The sequence below is a fragment of the Aquila chrysaetos genome, chromosome 7 (assembly GCF_900496995.4).
Source record: "Aquila chrysaetos chrysaetos chromosome 7, bAquChr1.4, whole genome shotgun sequence".
NCBI lineage: Eukaryota > Metazoa > Chordata > Aves > Accipitriformes > Accipitridae > Aquila > Aquila chrysaetos.
In genome coordinates this window covers 43,208,306-43,229,285 of record NC_044010.1, presented here as the reverse complement: position 1 = coordinate 43,229,285, position 20,980 = coordinate 43,208,306, and the positions used below count along the sequence as shown (strand labels likewise).

The window sequence follows — 20,980 nt, the reverse complement described above, 5'->3', positions numbered from 1 at the left end:
GAGCAGATAGTGAAGGTTAGATATCTCACATGCCAAAACCATGCCATAATAAGTTGAGTGCTGGTTACTCATGCATGCAGATTTGGAAGGAAGGCTTTTTTCCCTTCTGGAAGGACAGCGTTTCAAAGCCATGCTGAAGATCATCTTTGAATTTTTCCTCTTCATCTAACTTTACGTATGTAAGACTATGAAAAGGGAGAAGTGTTTTATTTATTCTCTTGCATGCTCCTAGTCTATCTCCCTTTAGAAACTAAGTAATGGTGCAACTGTTTTCCAACTAGCTTTAAACATCGCTGTTGAGCTAATTTTTGAGCGTTGTCTGTAACTTTGCTGCCAAGTTGCTATCTTTTTTTTTTATTTTATTTCCAGAAAAAGAAATCACGGTTTCAAATTTTCCATTAACGCATTGGCCTAATTAGCATCACGACCACACATTTCGTATGTATTCTACTAGATATGTTGTTTCCATCAAGTGTTTCAGTCCAGTTTGGTTCCACATGTTTTGTTGCAAAAGCCTCTATGAAGAGGGAGGCATGTACTTGTACTAACAATACTAGATTGTTTTAAACCTAGGCTGATGTATTTCTTTATCTCATGTAAAGGCTCTTGGGAATGAACAGAGGCTCCTGTCAATCCCTTGTTCCCTTACCCTGAGAGCAAATAACTCGCTGGTACGCTGTCCAAGGCTTTCCTTTCCTGCCTTTTTTTGTACTAGCACTTCTGACTGATTGAGCCAACGCTGGTGAATTATCTGGAACTGAGAAGGATGCCCTGCTGACCTGGATCCCATAAAGTGCTATGAGACCATGGAGAGCCACTGTCATCTCCTTTTTTTATGTCTCTCCTGAAGTTGTACTTTCTCTTCTTAGCCACAGCAGTTCCCCAAAGTATGTGTTAGATAGTTTTCAGCTATGTAACTATTTTAATCTATAGTTCAGAGGGACAAGATGTTCAACTATTTCTTCAGTAGAGGATTCTCAAGCATATGATATGTTACATTTCAGGTATCTCCAATCTGCTGCAATTTATTTGTCTCTTAATAGAAAAAGCACTATTCAGTAATCTTATCCATTACCTACCACACAAAAAAGTCACTTAATGAGGTAATTAGGAACACATTAAGCAATGTAAACAGTGTGCAAAATATGAATGTTTGCCAGTCCATCATGTTAAGTGCAAATGCTGTTGTTGACATTACTGTTTTACACAAGACTAGGAAAATAATTATTGAGCCAGGCCATCAGGATTCTGGTCCCGACAGAAGGTTTCTTGCTTGTAGAATAATTTTTAACTACTTTATACGTTTAAGTAATGCATGTTTCTTAACAGAAACTTTGGGGAATGGCAGATTATATTTTTATATAGAGATATGCATGGAACGATCTTAAATTCCTGCAGCCAAATTGCCATGTGTACTGTACCTTGCATGATGGATGGAGTCTTAAGGAGATGAAAATCCTAGCAATAAAAAGTATTTTTAAAAGAAAGCAGTAATGAGTGCCAGGTTTAGTGGGAAATGCGATGATGCAGTTGGTTGAAAACCTCTCCAAAGGACTCTGCTGAGTTCCTATTCACAGCCTGCTCTGCTGGACAGGTGGCATATTGGCTTTTGGTTATCATTGCTTAAAACACTGTCATCATTCCTTCAACTCTTACTGCTTTTATAATCATCTCCTTTTGGTTTTTTTTGTCATGACAGTCACAACTTTCTTGAACTTAGGAATGCTGCTTAGCATGGAGGAACAAGGGTCATTTGCAAAGGAAACCCAGTACCTTACTGCCTTCCTGGTGCTTATGACTGGTTTCTCATGAGTTCTTCAAAAATTGATTGCTGAATCTTTTTGTTTTCTGGGACTCTGGAAAGGACTGTTTTTATGGACTTCTGTCTTTGAAACAGGTGCATTTTCCTCTAGCTAACATTTTAAGTATTGTTAGGGCTCGCTCTCTGTTCTAGGGCAGTAACATAGCAGATCATGGCAATGAGTTGACATTTGTTTATGAAATCGCACTGATTCTAATTTTACTTTTTCCTTGCAATTTAAGAATTTAAGGCAATTGTTTTCAAGCTGCTTGAGTTGTGTTCTGGATGTACCAAAGATACTTACTAATACTATACTAATATTTTGTACTGTCCTTTACACTTTGTGAGATCTAATGACATGCTGTTCAGATTTGTAAAGAACTGCCACATAAAAAGAGAGTGTTACTGAACAGGCATTTTTTGTTTTTCTTATGTATTCAGGTGATGTTTCCTTGTAATTTTGTTACTCTTTCATAGTTTACCACAGATAGTTTTGTGCCTTATTCCACAATACCGGCACCAAGAAAAAAATTTTCAGTGCATACCCCAGTTATCACTTGTCAAGAAGGGAAATTGAAAACTGTGATATTTTTACTACTGTTTAAAGGCTTTTCTGCCACATGAAAATACACAGGCTTAAGTGAAGAGTTAGTTTTGTTTTGTTTGTATGTTTTGCTTTTTGTTTGTTTGTTTTTTTTTAAAGCAGACTAATTTGCTAGCTAACAGCACTTTCATGACATTGCCAACAGGGTTCACAGGATCCTGCAATTTTTTAATTTTTTTTTTCTTTGAAGGGGATATGATGGAGGAAGATAATGAAGTGGTTTTGAACACGTATAAAAGAACATTCTTCAAAGTTAGAAAGGCAGCACAGGAAGAAAAATTATTTTCAGATAATTAGGTAATGGAAGCTAGCTAGCATTTATAGGCTAACTGAGAATCAACCCCTTAAAGTTATTGTAAGGGACTGAGCCAATGGAAAATTTCTTACTTCAATTAAGTTTAATTCAGGTTTTGGGAAAGGCCCAAAATGAACATAAGTAAAATTAGGAAATGAGAATTTTCTTTTCCATTTTCCTGCCTTATCAGGAATTGCCTTACTATTGTTAATTTAATCTCTGCTGAGCTGTTTTGGGAAGCATGTGTATATGTGTATGCGTTTTCCTCACAGTGAGTGTTTATGACATTTTAAGATAAAAAGCATTCTTGGCATTTCCTCAAAGAATGTTAGTGTTGAGATACAGCTGTATTTCCATTTCTGTCTCAACTGGAAAATGAGATATTTGGTGATACAGATGCTAGAGGCTTTCTATGTCATTTTTGTGTCAAGCAATGACACCTTTGACAGAAGAGACTTTTTAAAAAATTAATATGCCTAGTTAATGTTTGTGTGGAATATATTTATCCAGGAATATTCAGCATGTTTTCAGTGTTGTGGTTCAGGCAAACAAAACAACCCACTACTGAAAATCTGAAGTTTTGAATACTGCTTAAAGATTAAAAATATGTCAATTCTTGCTAGTGTATAAAGAAAGGGCAACCAAAAATCCCTGGTTCTAAAAGATTTTTGTTAGTCTGCTACTCACCCATGGAGTCTAGCAGTCTTATAGCCAAAGAGCATGTAAAACATGCCAACTTTGATGCAACTTAAAAAGCAGCAGTTAAGTTTATAAGTACCATACATTGTCTTAGCTTTTTGGTGGAGGTAACTGAAAACCAGAAAAAAAAAAAAAAAAGACTTTTGTAGCTGTGTATGTAAGCTGTTTATCTGCCTGTTGCTTAAAGAAACAGCAGACTTTTTCTACTACTTAAAATCAGAATTTCTTAATGTTCTTCTAAAAAATTAAATTGCAGCTAGGTGACTAGTAAAACAGTCTCTTCATGAACAAATTCATTAGTGAAAGAATGCTGTTTCCAATTCATGAGATATCACACTCCAGTTAGTGTTAAGAATTTGACATCTCAAAATTATGCCTTTTATTTTGTTTTTCAGTTTAAAACCTAAGTGAATGTTACAGGGTCTAGGCCTCAGGCATACTCATTGCAGCAGTGAGGGTGTTTCCCACAAGTGGACTTGTGGGATCTCCCTTGGGATGATTCTTTTTTATTTTCTTCTGACTTGCCTATTTTGTTTTTACAACCAATTTCACTAGGGTGCCATTTTCTAGAAAAGCCAGTTGCTGAGGCGTTCACCTGGAACAGGGGACATGCAATGTTAAGTACCTGTTTTGAATCAGTCATACAAATGAGATGAGGCTGATTTTCCAACCTCCCAGACAACTTCCAAAGCCATAGGCACCAGCTCCACTACACTGATCTTTAACTCTTTCCATTTTCTTTGTTTGAGCTTTTGATTTTTAAAATTAAGAAAAGAGCAGAAAACCTTCTCCTGCAGAAAAGGGAGTGGAAACAGAAGAGAAGGGTTGGAAAACTCTGGAGAGAGCCCATGTGAGATCTAATTTGTTGCTCATATTGCTGCAAAGAGGCAATGGCTGCTGCTGGGAGCCATCCCTCCCTTTTTTTCCCCTCTAGCAGTATGTGCTTTCTGGTATCTCAGAGACAGTAGCAGACTTTACTTTCTAGGGATTTACCACAAGCAATGTAGGCAACAGCCAATTTTGCTTATGCCTTAAAGCTAGACCTGAATATCTGAGAATAAGTGTACATCACAACAGCTACCACAGTGGCATCACATGTTTAAAATGCAGTCCTTGCTATACCATTGTAATAAATACGGTTCTCCTGGTTGACTTGACAACTTAAATGAGCGATATATGCATGGACCAAAAGAAGGATTTAGTTGACTGAACTGCTTTTTATTGATATTATTGTATTTACTGAGCCTTTCTTTGATAATTTCAAGCTTTATAGCTACTGCGTGGCTTCCCTACAAAAATATGTATAAATACATAGGGATACATGCATACATATATACATACATATATGCAATTGTGTGTATATATTTGCATTTCTTTCACAGTGATCAGCAATATCATCTTTTGATGTATGGTCAAAAAGGATGTGTTTGGATCTGCTTTCACAGTCAGAACGTATTTAGTGAATTTGTAATTGCATAGTAAGATCCTGTGGTTCTTCGGACAGTATTTATTAGGCTCACACAGAGCAAGGAGTTGACTCTTGCTAGTACCCTGGAGGCTGAAGATATCAGCTTCAGGATTTCCTGCGGCATCAGTTAGTGCAGTGACTGAGAAGTGAGACTTTCATTTCAGAAAGCTCGACTCGGGTCTGCAGTAAAATATGGCATGACACTTTGTGATATCTACTCATTGTGCCCCTGGAAAATTAACCTTCACTTCTAGCTTCTAAAATTCTAAGGATCTATATTATTTATAACTGCCAGTTGTCATGGTACTTAGTTAAATTATAAACTTAACTAAAAATGTTGCCATTGCACATAATTTAACTCACAGAAATCCCGTATTTCATATTTTAATTTCTATGTTGATAAGCAATTTGTTGCCTACTTTTCTGAAGTTGTATGTGAATGTAGGTAAATGATAGTCCTTCACCTGTGATGCTAAAATGCTGAAGTTTGTTTGCAAACAATGAATGAGCAAACATATGGATGCTTGTGTGTTTCTCTGGGAGTATAAATATTGTTATAAAAAATAAGCTATTACAAAATGTTGTTGTCAAACTGTATTCTCACTCCCTCATCTTTAATAAAGCCATCATCATGAATGCAGTAGGTTTGTGCTTAGTTCTCAAATGTCTTGAAACCGTAAAGCTATAACATGGATTCTATATGAAGTCATCATTGTTTTAAGTAATTCTTCCCATAATGTGCTCTTTTACACCCCCACGATTTCTTATTTCTAACGTGTTCTGTTCTAAGATTAAGATATTTTAAGATTCTGCTTTCAAAAATGTCTTGGGTACTCAGTCACCTGACTGTCAATGAAAATGCAAAAGATTCATGGTCTCTTTTGAAATCAAAGCCTGTACTGTGTGGTTTCTTTTGAGAACTTTTTCAGTTGTTGTACAGTGCTGTGATTAACAGAGGTCAATATCAAAACCACATTGGTTTCTTCTGGGTCTTTATAATATTAAAGAACCATTGATCACATGGTTCTCTTCCCTGGTTCCCACATTTGGCCTCCCTTTCACCTTTTAACACATTGAAATGTGAGATGTTAGTCCTATCAACCATTCCAGAACAAAGCTGATAATCAGCATGACTAGATGACCCACTCTTAGTTATATGGGGAATTAAGAGAATGTTTAGTCCCTGGTTTCACCAGCTGCTCATACCACTTAATCCCCACAGGACACAAGTAACAGAAATGCAAAACTTTTATTCACATCTTGGAGGCGGAGGCTGAGCCACAACCTGTGATCCACCTCTCTCCCATCCTAGTAACATTCACTTCTGATTTAGTGCAGTGAATATGTTAGCTTGAGCTTGCTCCTGAGGTTTCAGCTCAGTTTCAACTTACAGGAGTCCCTGCTGGTTTCTCTGGTGCACTCTTATGTTTCTGCTTTTTGCTGTTCCTAAGAAGATGACCGGATTTGTTTTTAATTAATTGTTCATTGCATTGTGAATCTTGTGCTCAATCTGTGGAATTAATAAATGGAAGCAAAACTAATGAAGAAGGGCATTATTTTCTTTTTCCTCAGGGGAGGGGGAGTGGAAATAGATTATATGATAAAAAGAAAGAACTAGATGTTATTTTGCAGGTTTAGTGAAAAGATAACACTTTTTTCATGGATTAAATTGATCCAAGTTGTTTCATTCAGGAGATCTGTTGTAAAGTTTTAACAGGGACCCAATGAATTTTCAATGTGTAGACAAAAGTGGAACTTAAGCTCCAGGATTAAATGTAGTGTGTGCATGTGTTTGTTTCATGGTGATTTTAGTTTACATATTTTTTTTTTTTTCAGGAGCAATAGATCATTTTTGGTGCATTAAATTGCTCACAAACACTGTATTCAGCTTTTCCACAATGTCAGTATTATGATTAGTTACTTCAAGGTTGTTTCAGCACCAATATAAAAATCAGTGTTTCTTCTTTTTGGTACTCTAGGAAGCAGTCACGGAAAGACAGAAGATGAAAGCTCCTATTCCCAACTTGATTCTCTTGTATGCTACTCTAACTCAGAGCCTGAAGGTTGTGACCAAAAGGGGATCAGGTAAGTAAATCTTTATCTTTGTGGTTACAATGTGGTTTGGAAAGAAGTGCTTAATATTTGCAAATGTATACTAAGGTGTTGTTATGGTGGTTTGGAACATAGTGAAGTGGATTTCAAATTCTGCAGCAAAAAAAATTCATAGCTTCTCTATATTTTTAGACTATACCGTGTCATGTGAACTTGATGAAAAACCCAAAAATGTTAGAGTCGGATATGTAATGTGAAATCAATGTAACAATTCATCTGCCCAAGGAAAGTTATTCCCAGAACTGTTTAACTTAAAAGACTTTGTTGCAGTCAGTGTTGTTAATGTGAGCTGCTAGATTTATCTGTTTGACTATATACTTTATGGTGAAGAATCTCTTGGAAATGAAGATCATGCAGTTTTGGTTTAGGCTACTGATTTTTGTAATAAAACAAATAGATCAAGCACATTAAATTTAATAACCATGAAAAGTGAACAGCAAAATGTGTTTTTGAAAGGGCTACCTGATACATGCTTGAAGAGTTTAATTCAGCAAAGAAAATACAAGCAGTTTTTCAGAAACCAAGCAGAGGGTGACATGTTTACCAAACATCTTTCATACTGTTACTATAGATGAATTATCTTCATATGTAAATAAAGTGAACACCAATACTGAGACGGTTGGGTGGTTTTGGGTTCGTTTTTTGTCTGTCACCCTGAAATTCTAATTTTCCCCTCTCTCACTTTTCATTGGATAAAGAAAAAATTATAGGGTACTACTTCTGCAAACTGTATTGCTCTATGGCACTGAAGGACACTAAAACCTTGATGGAAGTCATACTCCCATGTTGATGGAAATAGTTAATTAGGTTTGTTGTTACTAGTCATTTTCCTTTTTTCATTGGAGTGTTTTAGGTTGCTTTTGTAGTACTGTTCCAGAAGTCTGGCTCTGATTTCTTTTTGTATTTTTTTTTAAATCTGTTTCCAACAAGTTGGTTGGTGGCTGTTGTAAACTGGTGCTTAGGGAGGACACAGTTCTTTTATACATTTTGGGCAACAGCTTAAATCATATCTTGTATTGTCAATGGAATGTATTTGTAACATTATGAAACTGATTGTCTCCAATATTTTAGTGACTGGAAATGTAGATAGAGGGAAGGCAGATAAGGTGTACCCCTATAAAGTAAGGTATTCCTCAACCAAAACTTGAGATTAAAATATATTTGGGGTTATTTAAACTCAGGAAAACTGGAATATATGGACTGATTCCTCTGATTAACCAATGCAAAGAAAAGTGGTAAATATACATTTTAATTTCTGCTTGGGAAAGTAATATAATTGCTGTCCAGCAAAAGAAAGAGCATACAATACTTTAAGATGTACAGAATGTGTTCTCATCCTGGATGCTGTAATGAAAAGGGAAAACTGTAATGGAAGTCTTTGGATCATACGTTACTGTAGCATGGGGTTCTTGGTGTTTTCCCGTGAGATTCGCTTACCCTGTGTGTAGTTTCGATTAGCTGTACTGCCGAGAGGGCTGTTTGTCATACTATATGTGCGCAAAGGAAAAATCTCTGATTTACTGAAATCTCAGATCTTGCTGCCTTTGGTCATGTTGTTTAGTGACTTTAGACTTGAAGAACTTTCACAGAAGTAGGTGGAATGTAGTAACATGTGCGATGCTGCTTGGTTTGTTTATGTTGTTGTTGTTCTTTGGTTTGGTTTGTTTTTTTCCTCCCTTGGGTGCTTGGGAGGCCTATTTTGCAATCCTGAAGTGTTCAACAGAGAAAACCTTATTTATTTTAACAGAAGTTTTAGAAAAATAAGATTCACTTATCTGTAATATGAAAATAGAAATGGTTTCCTAAAACTAATGCAACTTATAATTGGAAGTAGGAAAAAAAAAAAAAATCAACTTGGAAAATAGACCTTTAGTTTTATGTGAACAGGCTAACCAGAGGCAGAGAATGGTGAGGACATGGTTTATGTCTCTTTAGTCAGTTCCACTTGTGAGTTCACTTTGTCCTTGAAATATCAGCATTAAAGTAAAATGAATAGCAAAATAAATATGTTTGCATATTTTTATACTTACGAGATGTTATAATTACAAATATGGAGTAGTAGTATCCACCTTTTAGAGATGTGTTGCTTTTATGTACTTCCTCCTCTGTCATGAATTAAAGGAATGTATTAAAAGTAAAGAAGCTGTTGCATCAGTATGCTAAATAGCTGTCTTAATTGTGACTTACTCCTTCTAATTCACTTTCGTTGAGCTTATTTCTAAGTACCAAATCTGAAAACACAAATCTTGTGTTCTTTATATATTTAGCTTCAGTATTTTATGTTAAAAAGAGATCTATCCTTGGGCATACATCTTTTCTATACTGTCAGTTGGATTTTTCCTGTTAGAGTACTTCAGCTCTCTTCTTTTGTAAGTTTTTATCAGCTGTGCTAAAAAGATAGTGATTAATAAAAGTATGAGTTTCTCCATCTGGTAGAAATACATTTCCAACCACTTCTCTGATCTGTCAAGAACATGAAAACCTACCTTCAGAAAGTCAGTGAGGATTCACAGCATGCCAAAAATGTGGAATAATTTATAGGCTCAAATTCTGGTTTTATTTCTAAAAATGGATAACAATTCCAACTGTCTGTTGGCTTTCAGGACTGAAGTTATATCAAATAATTAGCTATATATGTAAACAATTAGGACCAATATAGTATTCTTGTCTTTGTGTTGATTGAAAAGCAGGTTAAAAAAAAAAAAACATCGCAAGAGAAAGCTTAGGTTGTGCTGCATTGGATTAAATCTCTGATCATGAGAGCTGTCATTATGCAAAGCACTTAAATGACATTACTTAAAGGCAGTCCTTGAATCTTTCTACCACTGTGTGCTATTCATCAGTTAAATATAATAATATAGGGTATAAACGGAAGAGTATTAATCAAATATTGCATTAGCAGGAAAACATGCTTTAAATTAGCTTGCTCACAGCTGTGTGACGTACCTGTTTAACACTTTACCTTGTATGTATGATTCTGTTCCTATCTGACAGAAGATACATTTTTTTTTCCAGTTAATGTTTTCAATAATTTCTGTAATACAATGAACAGTTTCAAATTACTCTTTAACATAGAATGGATTTATTTTACATTTAGAGCATGTAATAACTGTTTGTTACATAAGAATGGCTGGATGAGCAGTTCCAGTAACAATTCCATTAATAAATGCAAATTATGCAAGAAACTTCTTCCTATATCCATGTATGTGAAAACTAAATTAGACTTAAGCACACCTAATCTTTCCCTGTCAATTATAGTTGAATGCACAACACCTACAAGTTGTAATGCCTTCTCAAGCAAGAAAGAAAAGATCCTTTGCCTTAAGTCTTGCCTTTCCAACCACTGACTTCAGAGTAGATGTAATCGTTGTTAACTGGGTATTTTAGGTATTTGGTGAAATCCCCATGAACTTCTGGAGAGGCTTCAGAGCCTGCAACAGTAACTGCAAAGATGAACTTTCATTTGGCACATAACGGATATCAGATGTGATCTGCTAAATGGGAAGATGACTCTTGCACTACTTCTTGGCCTTTTGAAATATCTCAAAGCATCTCACTTCATGAAACAGTTCCTCTGTTAAAGCCTACACATTTTGATTTTGTTCAGCACGTGGTTTTACTGGAATTGGATTAAACCTCAAAAGCATAGGAAATAATGCCTGTTTTTTAGTGTGATGTGAAACTTCACATAAATTTACAATATGCCTAAAAAGTGCATAAATTTACTTTTTGTGCAGTCCACTGAGTGTTGCTCAATGCAGTCCGTGATAGTATTTTGAGAACTTTATGGTAATGCAGTTCTAAATGTTTTCCTTTTGGTGATTTTATCCCCCCCCCCCCCCCCCAAAATTTTCCTGTTTCATAGTTTGAACTAAATTGTAGATTTCTTTTTTTTTTTAACCCATGTGGTTTTACATCCTTAGAAACTTAGGTTTCTTAAAGTCTGTTCTTTTCAGGTTGAGTGGTATTTGATCACTTACTTGTGGTGAATAGAGTTTTTGCTCATGAATTATTTAATATTCATCAAAGAGGAAGTAGGTTAGGAAGCAGCCTCATGCTGATCTGTACAGATTTTTTCCCTGTAACATGTATGTTAAATAGAATACTTGAACACTGCATTGCCATCTGGTGGTTTTTTCCCAAGGATGCTAAATAGACAACAGAAATAAGTTGGGTTTTTTTGTAAAAAAAAAAAAAAAAAAAAAAAAAAAAATCTTCTAAAAGGGAGAATGGGGGGAAAAGTATGTAAAAAGATTTTTAAATTACATTAAGAATTATGACTTCATTAGTATAATTAGACAGTATTAGTGTAGTGGCATTTTATACACTCGTATTGCCTAATAGCAGTCTGGTATTGCCTTGTATCAAAAAAGGTAAGAGTTGTTATTACTGTCTGTCGTTCTCTGTTTTTCTACAGATTACTATGCCTTATGAGTTAATATTCAGTGTTCAGTTCTGGTATTGTGAATGGAAATTTTCTAGGTCAAATTTATTCTATGATGGAATAATTTAACTGGAAGGACAGTCTTTCCAGTGGTGGGGTATTAGGATATGTATGAGATACTTCACGTCATTATGATGAGATTGAAGTCTATAGGTGTATTTTGTCAGGTAGCAGAAGATTACTTCTCTTTTTAATGTCTAGTATTTCTGTGCCTTAGCTATTATGAATGAATATGGGTGGTTCTAGTTGTTGTACTTGTATGGAAGATAAACATTATGAAAAAAGGAAGTAAAGAGCTTTGACATTGTGATGTTGTTATTTCTGAATTTTAGTTTATTTTGTAGGAGCAAAATATTAATTTTAACTAGGTAAAAATTCAAGGTTTTTTTGGTTCTAAAATGAGTGGAATTTTGAGGAACAGACTGGAAATATATACTAGAAATCTCAAGTAGTTATTCTGTTTGACAAATTCTATACCCTTTAAGAACTATAAGCAGACGTTTTTCTAAATTACGGCCCTCTGAATTTGTGTGAATTATTTCTCATGTAAGAATAAGTATTTTTTAGAGCATAATATCAGATGTATAAAGGATATCTCTGCACAAACAAGACAGTTTTTCTTTTTCAAAAACATTTTTTAACTGGAAAAGGAACACATGACCTGTGCAATGTAGGCCTTAACATCAACAAAGCCAAGATTTTACACCTCATGACAAATGTCATAATGAGAGCTCAGTAATTTATTTAAAAAAAAAATAAATCTTCATCTGTGCTATATATAAGGAATATGCCTACAGAAGTCAAGACAGTTTGAGAACTCTTTTCAGGTAGGAAGAATTTTTGAATTTAGTTTACTTGTTTGTACCTAATAATTGAATTGTCACTATTTTGCAGAAAATAATATCTATATATAGAATCCAGCTTACATGGCAAAAACACTTTGAGAAATTGCACACAATTAAGTGCTGAGGCTTAGCAGAGGTCTGGTATCCAGTATTTGAGTATTTGTAGTTTTTATTTTTTATAACCCTCTGGGTGAGACTTGGTGTCCTAAGTGCATAGTACTATATCGATCATCTTATTCTTCCTAGTGTCTTTCCTTCAGTGGTGCCATTCTCTTTTTCATTCTGCCTGTGTTTTGATTGCCTAAGTATTTTCTTTTTGGATTCTTGTCAAAAGGTAATTAGTTGATGAATGTCATATTGGATCTGATGTGTTGAATAGTAATTGGATGGTTCAAAAAAAAAATTGATAGGCATATATCTGTTCTTTTTCTTACACAATTTGTAGGCAGAACACTCACATATACAGTACTCCAAGTACACTGAGCTTGGAGCAAAGCATTTACAGCAATTAAAGGATATGCTTCTTGTAAGCCATAGGAGTTTGTGTCAATTGATATTAATGGCCCCTAGCTGTTGTTTTCACTCTGTTACAGAATGTTAGTTTTCCATTATTAATTGATGAGGCTTGTGGCTTTTTGGGTGGTTACACAGAACCTGAAATAATATTTAGAGTCTATCTATGTCTATCTGATGTACAAGATTAACTTCTACGAGCAAGGATTTTTTAAGTTGGAACAATTAAGACTACTGTAATTACAATGAAAACCTTTTTCTGTTTCTCTGTTTGGTGACAAGAAGCAAAAGTATAGTGAAAGTCAGTCCTAAGCAAAGATGTATGTACCTTTTTTATTTCATTGAGGGGACGGGAATATTTTTGCATTGTGACCTGATTAAGAAGTGAACCTTACTTCATATGAGAATTGTTTCAAAACACTCATTTTGAATTGGCATATAAATATGCAGCCTTGTTTGTGGTTGTAGCTGTGGGACTGAATGGGGAAAACTGTGAAAGATTTTTCTTTTTAAGGGAGAAGAGAGAGAAAGATGAGGGGAAGCAGTTAAAACCATGATGGAGATACCTTGTTGTTCATTCTCAGGCAACTTTCTTATGTCCTGACCTATTCATTCATTCCATATTGATTTTAACACTAATATTCTTCCACATTTTATCCTAAGAATAAAAGATGCTTTTGTTTACTTTTTGCACCCTTTTTGTTCCAATTTAAAGATGGTTGTTCCTCCCTGTTTTAATGTGTAGTAGAAATCAGTAAGGTTTATTTTTAATGTTAAACCCTTTTCGTAGTTGAAGAGTGAATTGACTGAGTGTATCTACTTTCTTGGATTTTGCCTAATTATAAGGTATACACCTTGTATAGTGTGTGTTAATGGGGGAGGGTGTTATTTGCTTTCTTACTTGCACATTTCTTATAAAGATAGAAAATCTTCAAGAACAATACGCCTAAATATATAGTAATGGGGTCAATGGAGATGAATGATGCCTTATGCCTGCTGGGAGGGAGGTCTAGATGATCTAGAGATGTGAAGACTGTGTAAATGTTCTGTCCCCTTCAATGCTTTCACTCTCTGTCCTGAACTTTTGCTGTCTGACAGAACCGTGAGGCCTCCTGGAATTAATATAGCCCACAGGAAAGTTTTGTGGCTTGCTATTTCTACATGGACTCAGGATGTTAAGAGCCATTAGTGTCCTTGAGCACTTTATTTAGACAGCAAAAGTATCTGTATCCCCATCCTGCAGCCAATTCTGGCAAAGCCATTTATGCCAGTTTTGATATGATCCTCACCTTTCTTAACATATGAAGGAATTATTGTTAGGAGAACAGCATGACTTGCTTTTTGTGAATCAAGGAATACTGGAAGAAAGTAGGAGTTAATTGTTAACTTATTTAGTAACATTTTGCATATTCAGGGAATTAAAGGGTTCCTTTAGTATAAGATTTTGAACCTGTTTTTTTTGCCTATGCCAACTGCATGTGGGAAGTGTGTATTTTTCTTTAAAAGAATAATCCTTTATAATACCACATGTTTCTTTAGCTGCAGAATGTTGCATGTGTAGCATTGCTATGGAGTGATTTTCAATGTATAGTTTTCATTTGAAAAACCTTGAAGAATAATCTTGTGGAAAGAATACTAGTTTTGCTGGTGAGCTTAAGCAGATGCTTGGCCATGGGGATGGTTCAGCTCCAATGGTCTCTATTTTTTTAACCTAAGGACACTATTCAATATGTCAAATGAACAGCAATGATGAGGATTGTTTACTATAGAGGGGGTGGGGGCTATATTATAAAGAAAGAAAGAAACACAATTCTGTGCCGCTAGAGGATTTGAGCAATAAGGAATGATTGCATTGCAAGCATAAATCCTTTGTGACATGTTACTTACTTTGGAGGCACTATGAAAGCAGTAACTGTTACTTGTCCTGTGAGCATTTATGAACAGGATGGCTGGCATTTTAAAAATAGTTATATGACCTTTTGTTGTTGCTAGGATCCATACTGATACTTTTCAGAGTCCTGGGAGATGGTGAATAATACCACAGTATGTGAAAAGACTGTCTTTGTGGTAGCAAAGGGTCAATGTTTTATAGTGCGCAATACATATTAAGAAATGACTAATGATAGTAAAGGAGACAAAGCAAAATCTAAAGCCAAAAGGACAGTAATAGATATTCTTACATAGTTCGGTCATTGAATTTTAGTAGCTGTTTAGAATGACTCTCTGCTTCCACAGTCCCTATTTTCCCTGGGGAATGGTTAGTGGTTGTTTCACTGATTGGCATCTGATGGCAAATGGCCTAGAAGATGTAAAAGAACAAGTGACCTTTGATCAGAAGTAGCTGTTGCAGAAGATTTATTTATTTGAATATTATGCTGTCAATTTTGTGTAGAATAACGACTGTGGAGAACAAGGAGACAAAAAAACCTCAAGGACAAGTGATGACTGATAGACTTGTCTTTTTTTTTATTTAAGTGTACTCAGTTGTGAAATATTATTAAAATACAGAAGTAAGAGCTGTGATAATAAGTTTTGCCTATTAGAATATGTTTTGTTGCTACACTTGAAGCAAATTAAAATTGATGAAATCTGTCCTAGATTAAAATACTTACTGACTTGTTCTTTCTGAAAGATGGAGGGAGAAAGTGCTGTCAGTGCTGCATACACAGATATGTGGGGAGCAACTTTGCATGAAAAGAGAAGGTCGTCCTTTATATTGCAGTACTGAAATCTTCTGCCATTCTCGCTCAGGCTTGGTTTTGCTCTTATGGTCTTTATTTCAAGACCATGGAAAAATGAGTGTTCGTAATGTGTGTTTTACTGTTCCCTTGCCACCTCACATTTAGCCATAGCTAATATCCTTGATAATACAAGAAACATAGTATTTTCTTACGGGAAAAGTAATTGGCTAATAGTAGGAATGCTACCTTCATGCACTTTTATATAATTCACTGATGTTTTTTTTTTTTTTTAGTGAGGTTTGTCATAGTAGGTAGAACAAAGACAGTGACGTGGGATATTAAAAATTAAAGAGCAGGCCATAAAGTCTCAAGAAAACCAGCAACATACATGTGTTGTCCAGATAAGAAGAGCGCAGCCTGAAGTAAAGCTGCTGTTATTTTTTTTTTTTTAAGTACAAGGTTGGCTTGTCTGAAACTCCAAATTTTCTGCTGAATGTCATTTGCCATATAACCCAGAGTGAATCCTGAAGGCAAAACAGATGGACAAGGAGCATTGCAAAATCTCTATATATGTATGCATAGATATCTGTGCTATGAGGGAAGGCTCAATTCCTTCCTAGGGATCGTGAAGCCTATAGAGATGTTGTTAAGCTGTTGCATAGCGGATTGCCTGGGTGCAGCACAGCAAAGGTAGATGGAAAACATGGAGCAATACTGTCAAACTGAGCCCTTTCTAATCAAACAGGTTGAGCCAAGTATGACAAGGAGTCAAGCTGCCTTTTCTAGGAGTGACTAATGCATACCTTGTGGCCTTCTGGAGGCCAGTGAATGCCCTGCTTTCATTCTGCTGACTGTGCCAGGCCACTTTAAGTACTCGGCAACAAAATCACTTTTTCATATTGTAGGTTTATTTTTGCCATTGGCAGTGTTTTAAATATAATTTATATTTTTATAATTTGAGACAAAAAAAAAAATCAGTTTTTAAGCTTTGTATTTTTCTAGGAAATTGAATAAGGGTCAGTAATAGAACATTCTAGTTGGGTAATAAAATTTTTTTGAAACTATTATTCAGCAGAATAGCAAGCTTACATGCATTCATTTTATAGTATACTACTTGCTGTGAAGTTTGAGCAAAATGGGGCTATTAATGGTTCAAGTAGGAAACTTAAAATAGTCTGGGAAGAAATCGTGGCAAACGATGTTTCTCAGAAAATGCATTTTTCTTGGGAAAAGTAGCTGTCATGTCAAGGAGAGGAGGAACAAATTGCTTCTGGTTTGATAGAAACAATAGGAATGATAGAATAGGATGGCTTATATTTTTTTTAACTGTAATAATTTTTCTATATATATTTGAAACCCACTTGAAAATAATTCATAAGATTTGCGATAAGGAAAACACCTATTATTTCTTCTCAAATTTTCTAAGAAGTCAAATCCATGACAAACATAGTTCAGTCTATTAATAAATTTTATTGATTCTCTTGAAATAGCCACCAACTGTTACTATTATCTGAACTTTTTTTTACAATTTCTTGTTCAATTATCAGAGGTCTGTGCAGTGGCATAAAATGAGATGTTTTAACAAAAAATAGTTTGGACAGGATGTCATTTAAAAACCTAAAAATTTATCAATGTAAGAGTTTACTACTACAGCACATCAAAATGCAAGAGGTCATTGCCCCCCCCCCCAAAAAAAAAAAAAAAAAAAGACTTTATGTGCTATAAGAAGCAGAGGACAATTTTTAGGAGGTAATGCAGTGATTGAACTCCAGCGCGATTACACTTTTACAGTGCCTAGAGAAACTGTTAACTCTCCTACACAATAAGATTTGACTCAAAAGCAGCTGTCCTTGCTATCATGTGACTAGTGTCATGCTCTCTGTAATTCAGGGCAAACTTAAAAGAATTGAAATTTTATTCATGTTTAACTAGGTGGACTGCTTCATTCATGATTTTGTTTCACTGTGTCACTGTTAAGTAATGCATGTGTAATAAATTCAAAATTGGTCATGCTATTCTTATACATGTACGAAGTCAGAATGTTTTGTGTGTGTGTGGCATTGAAGACAGTTATGTTAAAATGCTGCTGTTGATACCAAATCTAGAGTAGGTGCTGCACTTAAGATTCATGATAGCTCATACCTACAAATGCTATTGTTTTCAGTGGGGAGAATCAGTCATTCATTTCAAACTGCTTGAACAAGACCATTCAGCAGAGCTGCTTTCTCACCATCAATGTATTGTGTGTTTGAAAGAACTAAATTTTTCCTTTCTGGTAAGTCTAGCCATGAGATCCAAAGTCCTGTGCTAAGTCTCCAGAATTAATAACTTTGGGGAGAGACGAGGCTTGATTTTTTTTTTTGTTGTTGTTGTTTTGTTTGTTTGTTTGGGTTTAGTTATTCTCTATGACTCAGTCTTTCACTAAAAGCTAGATGAGGAAAAAAGGCACGTTCCATGGTACTTTAAGACTTTTTCCCATTTTCTTCCTTCAGTATAGACACACAAGGTGAAAGATGTAACAAGGTATGGTAGTTGCCCATCACTGAACAGGAAATTGTTAGATGTTCCTGGGCAGAGAAACCTAAGAAACGGCTTAAAAGCTGGTTTTCTGTGCCAAGATGTATTCATCAACTTCAAGGTTTTGACAATTGTGATCAATAGAGAGAAAGAGGCCTCTGTCTCCTGCACGTAATTTCCTACATAGCTGTAGACAGTGCAACAACTGTCCTCTTCGAAAACATTGCTGTTGAGGATTTTATGTCCAAGTTCTGAATTCTGTCAAGCAGAACTTCAATTTTATTTAAACTGAAAATCACAGGAATCTAGTTTTCTGATAGGCAGTTGCAGCTGTTGGCAATATATAGAAACTCTTGGAAGTGAATTGCTGTGACACACTGTGCCATGTAATTTTACAAGTATCTGATTCTCTGTTTGCTTACGTCAAAGCTGCTTTGTTACCCTTTGAAAACTTTGCAGTTCCTTGCTTTTTCTACCTGCAGTTATTAAAATAATTGAATTTAATTTCTGTTTTATTAGGTTGATTTCATTAATAAGTTCATGGAAAATAGCTCTTTATTTTCTCTCCCATTTGCCTGATCTTAATTTCTAGGCCAAATTTAGTATGAAGGCTTTAAATCTTGTCTCTCTTGTGGGGAAAGGTCAGGCATCAAGTTCCATCACACTCTAGAGAGCGTAGTAATGTGTTATGTATGCTTTGTTCACAGTCTTCTGCTGCTGTGATGAATTCTCAATGACAAGTCACATGTGAGAGTAATTTGTGTTTACATTTGCTTCAGTCAAAGCAAAGGTGAACTTGCTTTTTTTCCCCCTTGAAGACCTCTTTCTTTTTTTGCTGGGCTTTATTGTGTGTTTCTGGATTATTTGGGGGGTTGGATTTCTTTATTACAGTTAGTTTTGGTATAAGTAGTACAGTGCTGTATATTTTGTCATTTTGGGGGGAAATTGTAATACCTGCTGAACAAGTCTCTGACTTAGAGGAGCATAATAACTTAATCTAAATACAAATGATTAAAGTTGTTTGTGTATATGAAAATAAACAAATATGGAGTTGATAAGATAATTTCCATTTGAATGAGGTAAAAATGGAGAAAATATTTAATCTACCACAAATGACTGACTTCTAGCTACTGTTAAATCTGAAGTTTGTAATTTTATAACTTTACTGAAATAGTAGCATGGCAGGTTCTTGTGTAATGTTACTTTTTTAATTTTGTACATTTTGTACTTGTGATGGTTAGTTCCACTTCAAGATGCATCTTCCCTCCAAAACACATAGGAAAACAGTTGTCTTATACCTATTGATAAATTATGCATACTGTGTAGATGTCAGTCCTGAACCTGAAGTAATGAATAACAGAAATTCACACAGCAAGATTTAGGACAAAAAGATAAGATATACAAACAGCAAATATTCTGAGAAAGAGGCTTCACAAAGATAAATAATTTTTTCAGTCATTGCTGACCTTTTAATGTTGTTTTTTGCAGATGGCATGGTAGATTATCCATTACCCTTTTTCACATATCTTTGGTTATTTAGCTTTTTATTTTAATAGATGCAGACTCATTTAATTACCATTAACCTTTTTACTTAGGTCTGTTTTTATTGTAATAAGTTGTATCTCTTATTAAGATTAGATAAATTTTTTAAGTATAACTTCAGTAGGATCGTTTTATACTTGGTTAGTTAACCTGAGCAGGAGGTCCACATTTTGACCCTGAGGATTTTTTTTTCTAATGCTTGGTAGGAATTTTACATTGACACATTGATCCCTATTCAATGCATTCAAATTTTCAACCTAATAAAGTTGAAAACATCTTTCAACATTTTGAAAGACTGCGACTGTGATTATACCTACTTTTAGATAAGAAAAAATAGCATGCAAAAATGAGGTTGGTTGTTGGTGGAAAGCTGTACAGCTTTTAGTATTTCAGAGTAAAAGGAGTCATATATCTATATATGCTACTGCTTACATGTTTTATACATATGCACAGCACTTTCATTAAAATAAAAATTTTAGTTTTAATTAGAATCATAGAATGGTCTGGGTTGGAAGGGACCTTAAAGATCATTTAGTCCAACCCCCCTGCCATGGGCAGGGACACCTTCCACTAGACCAGGTTGCTCAAAGCCCCATCCAACCTGGCCTGGAACACTGCCAGGGATGGGGCATCCACAGCCTCTCTGGGCAACCTGTTCCAGTGCCTCACCACCCTCGTTGTAAAAAGATTCTTTGTGTCCAATCTAAATCTACCCTCTTTTAGGTTAAAACCGTTGCCCCTTATCCTGTCACTGCAGGCCCTGGTAAAAAGTCTCTCTCCATCTTTCTCATAAGCGCCCTTTAAGTACTGGCAGGCTGCAGTAAGGTCTCTCCAGAGCCTTCTCTTCTCCAGGCTGAGCAACCCCAACTCTGTCGACCTTTCCTCATAGGAGACTTCTCTGACCATTTTCATGGCCCTCCTCTGGACCTGCTCTCACAGGTCCATGTCTGTCTTATTTTGAGGGCCCCAGAGCTGGACGCGGTGTTCCAGGTGGGGTATCACGAGAGCAGAGTAGAACGGGTGAATCATCTCCTTTGACCTGCTGGCCACACTTCTTTTTATTCTTTTCATATATCTTCCCAATATGAGTCACAACGGTGTTAGAGAGAAAACCAACCTGATGCGTAAGTAAACTATTGGAATACTCTGTGAGAAACTTCTCAGAAACAAGATAATGTAATGATGCTAACTATATAGAAATATTCCCCAAATTACTAGTTTTAAATAGAATATATCAAATTTTAAAAAACATCAGTGAGTTGCTTGTACAAGAGTAATTTATCATGTAGTGAAAGAAGAGGTGGTTTGTTGTATTACTGTTCTGCATAGTGCATCTTTATGCTTTTGTCATAAGGATATGGTTAAACGGCATGATTTAAAGATAGACCTGTGAGGAAATGCAACTAAATGTGAGATACATAACTGGTGTGGATTTCCTGTGGTACAGTTGTTAGTAGAA

The 20,980-nt window shown here is 35.4% G+C and overlaps 1 protein-coding gene across 4 annotated transcripts in view; it reads left to right on the top strand.

Moving 5' to 3' along the window:
• Nucleotides 1-20,980, top strand: part of IL1RAPL1 (interleukin 1 receptor accessory protein like 1) — a 753,722-nt gene that overhangs the window by 81,238 nt on the left and 651,504 nt on the right. For 3 of the 4 annotated variants that reach the window (XM_030020563.1, XM_030020567.1, XM_030020562.1), the window contains exon 2: nt 6,847-6,952. In XM_030020563.1, coding sequence (XP_029876423.1) covers nt 6,871-6,952 — 82 coding nt within the window. In that variant the 5' untranslated portion in view covers nt 6,847-6,870. The remainder of the gene's footprint in view (nt 1-6,846; nt 6,953-20,980) is intronic. The other variant, XM_030020564.1, reaches the window with a different exon arrangement.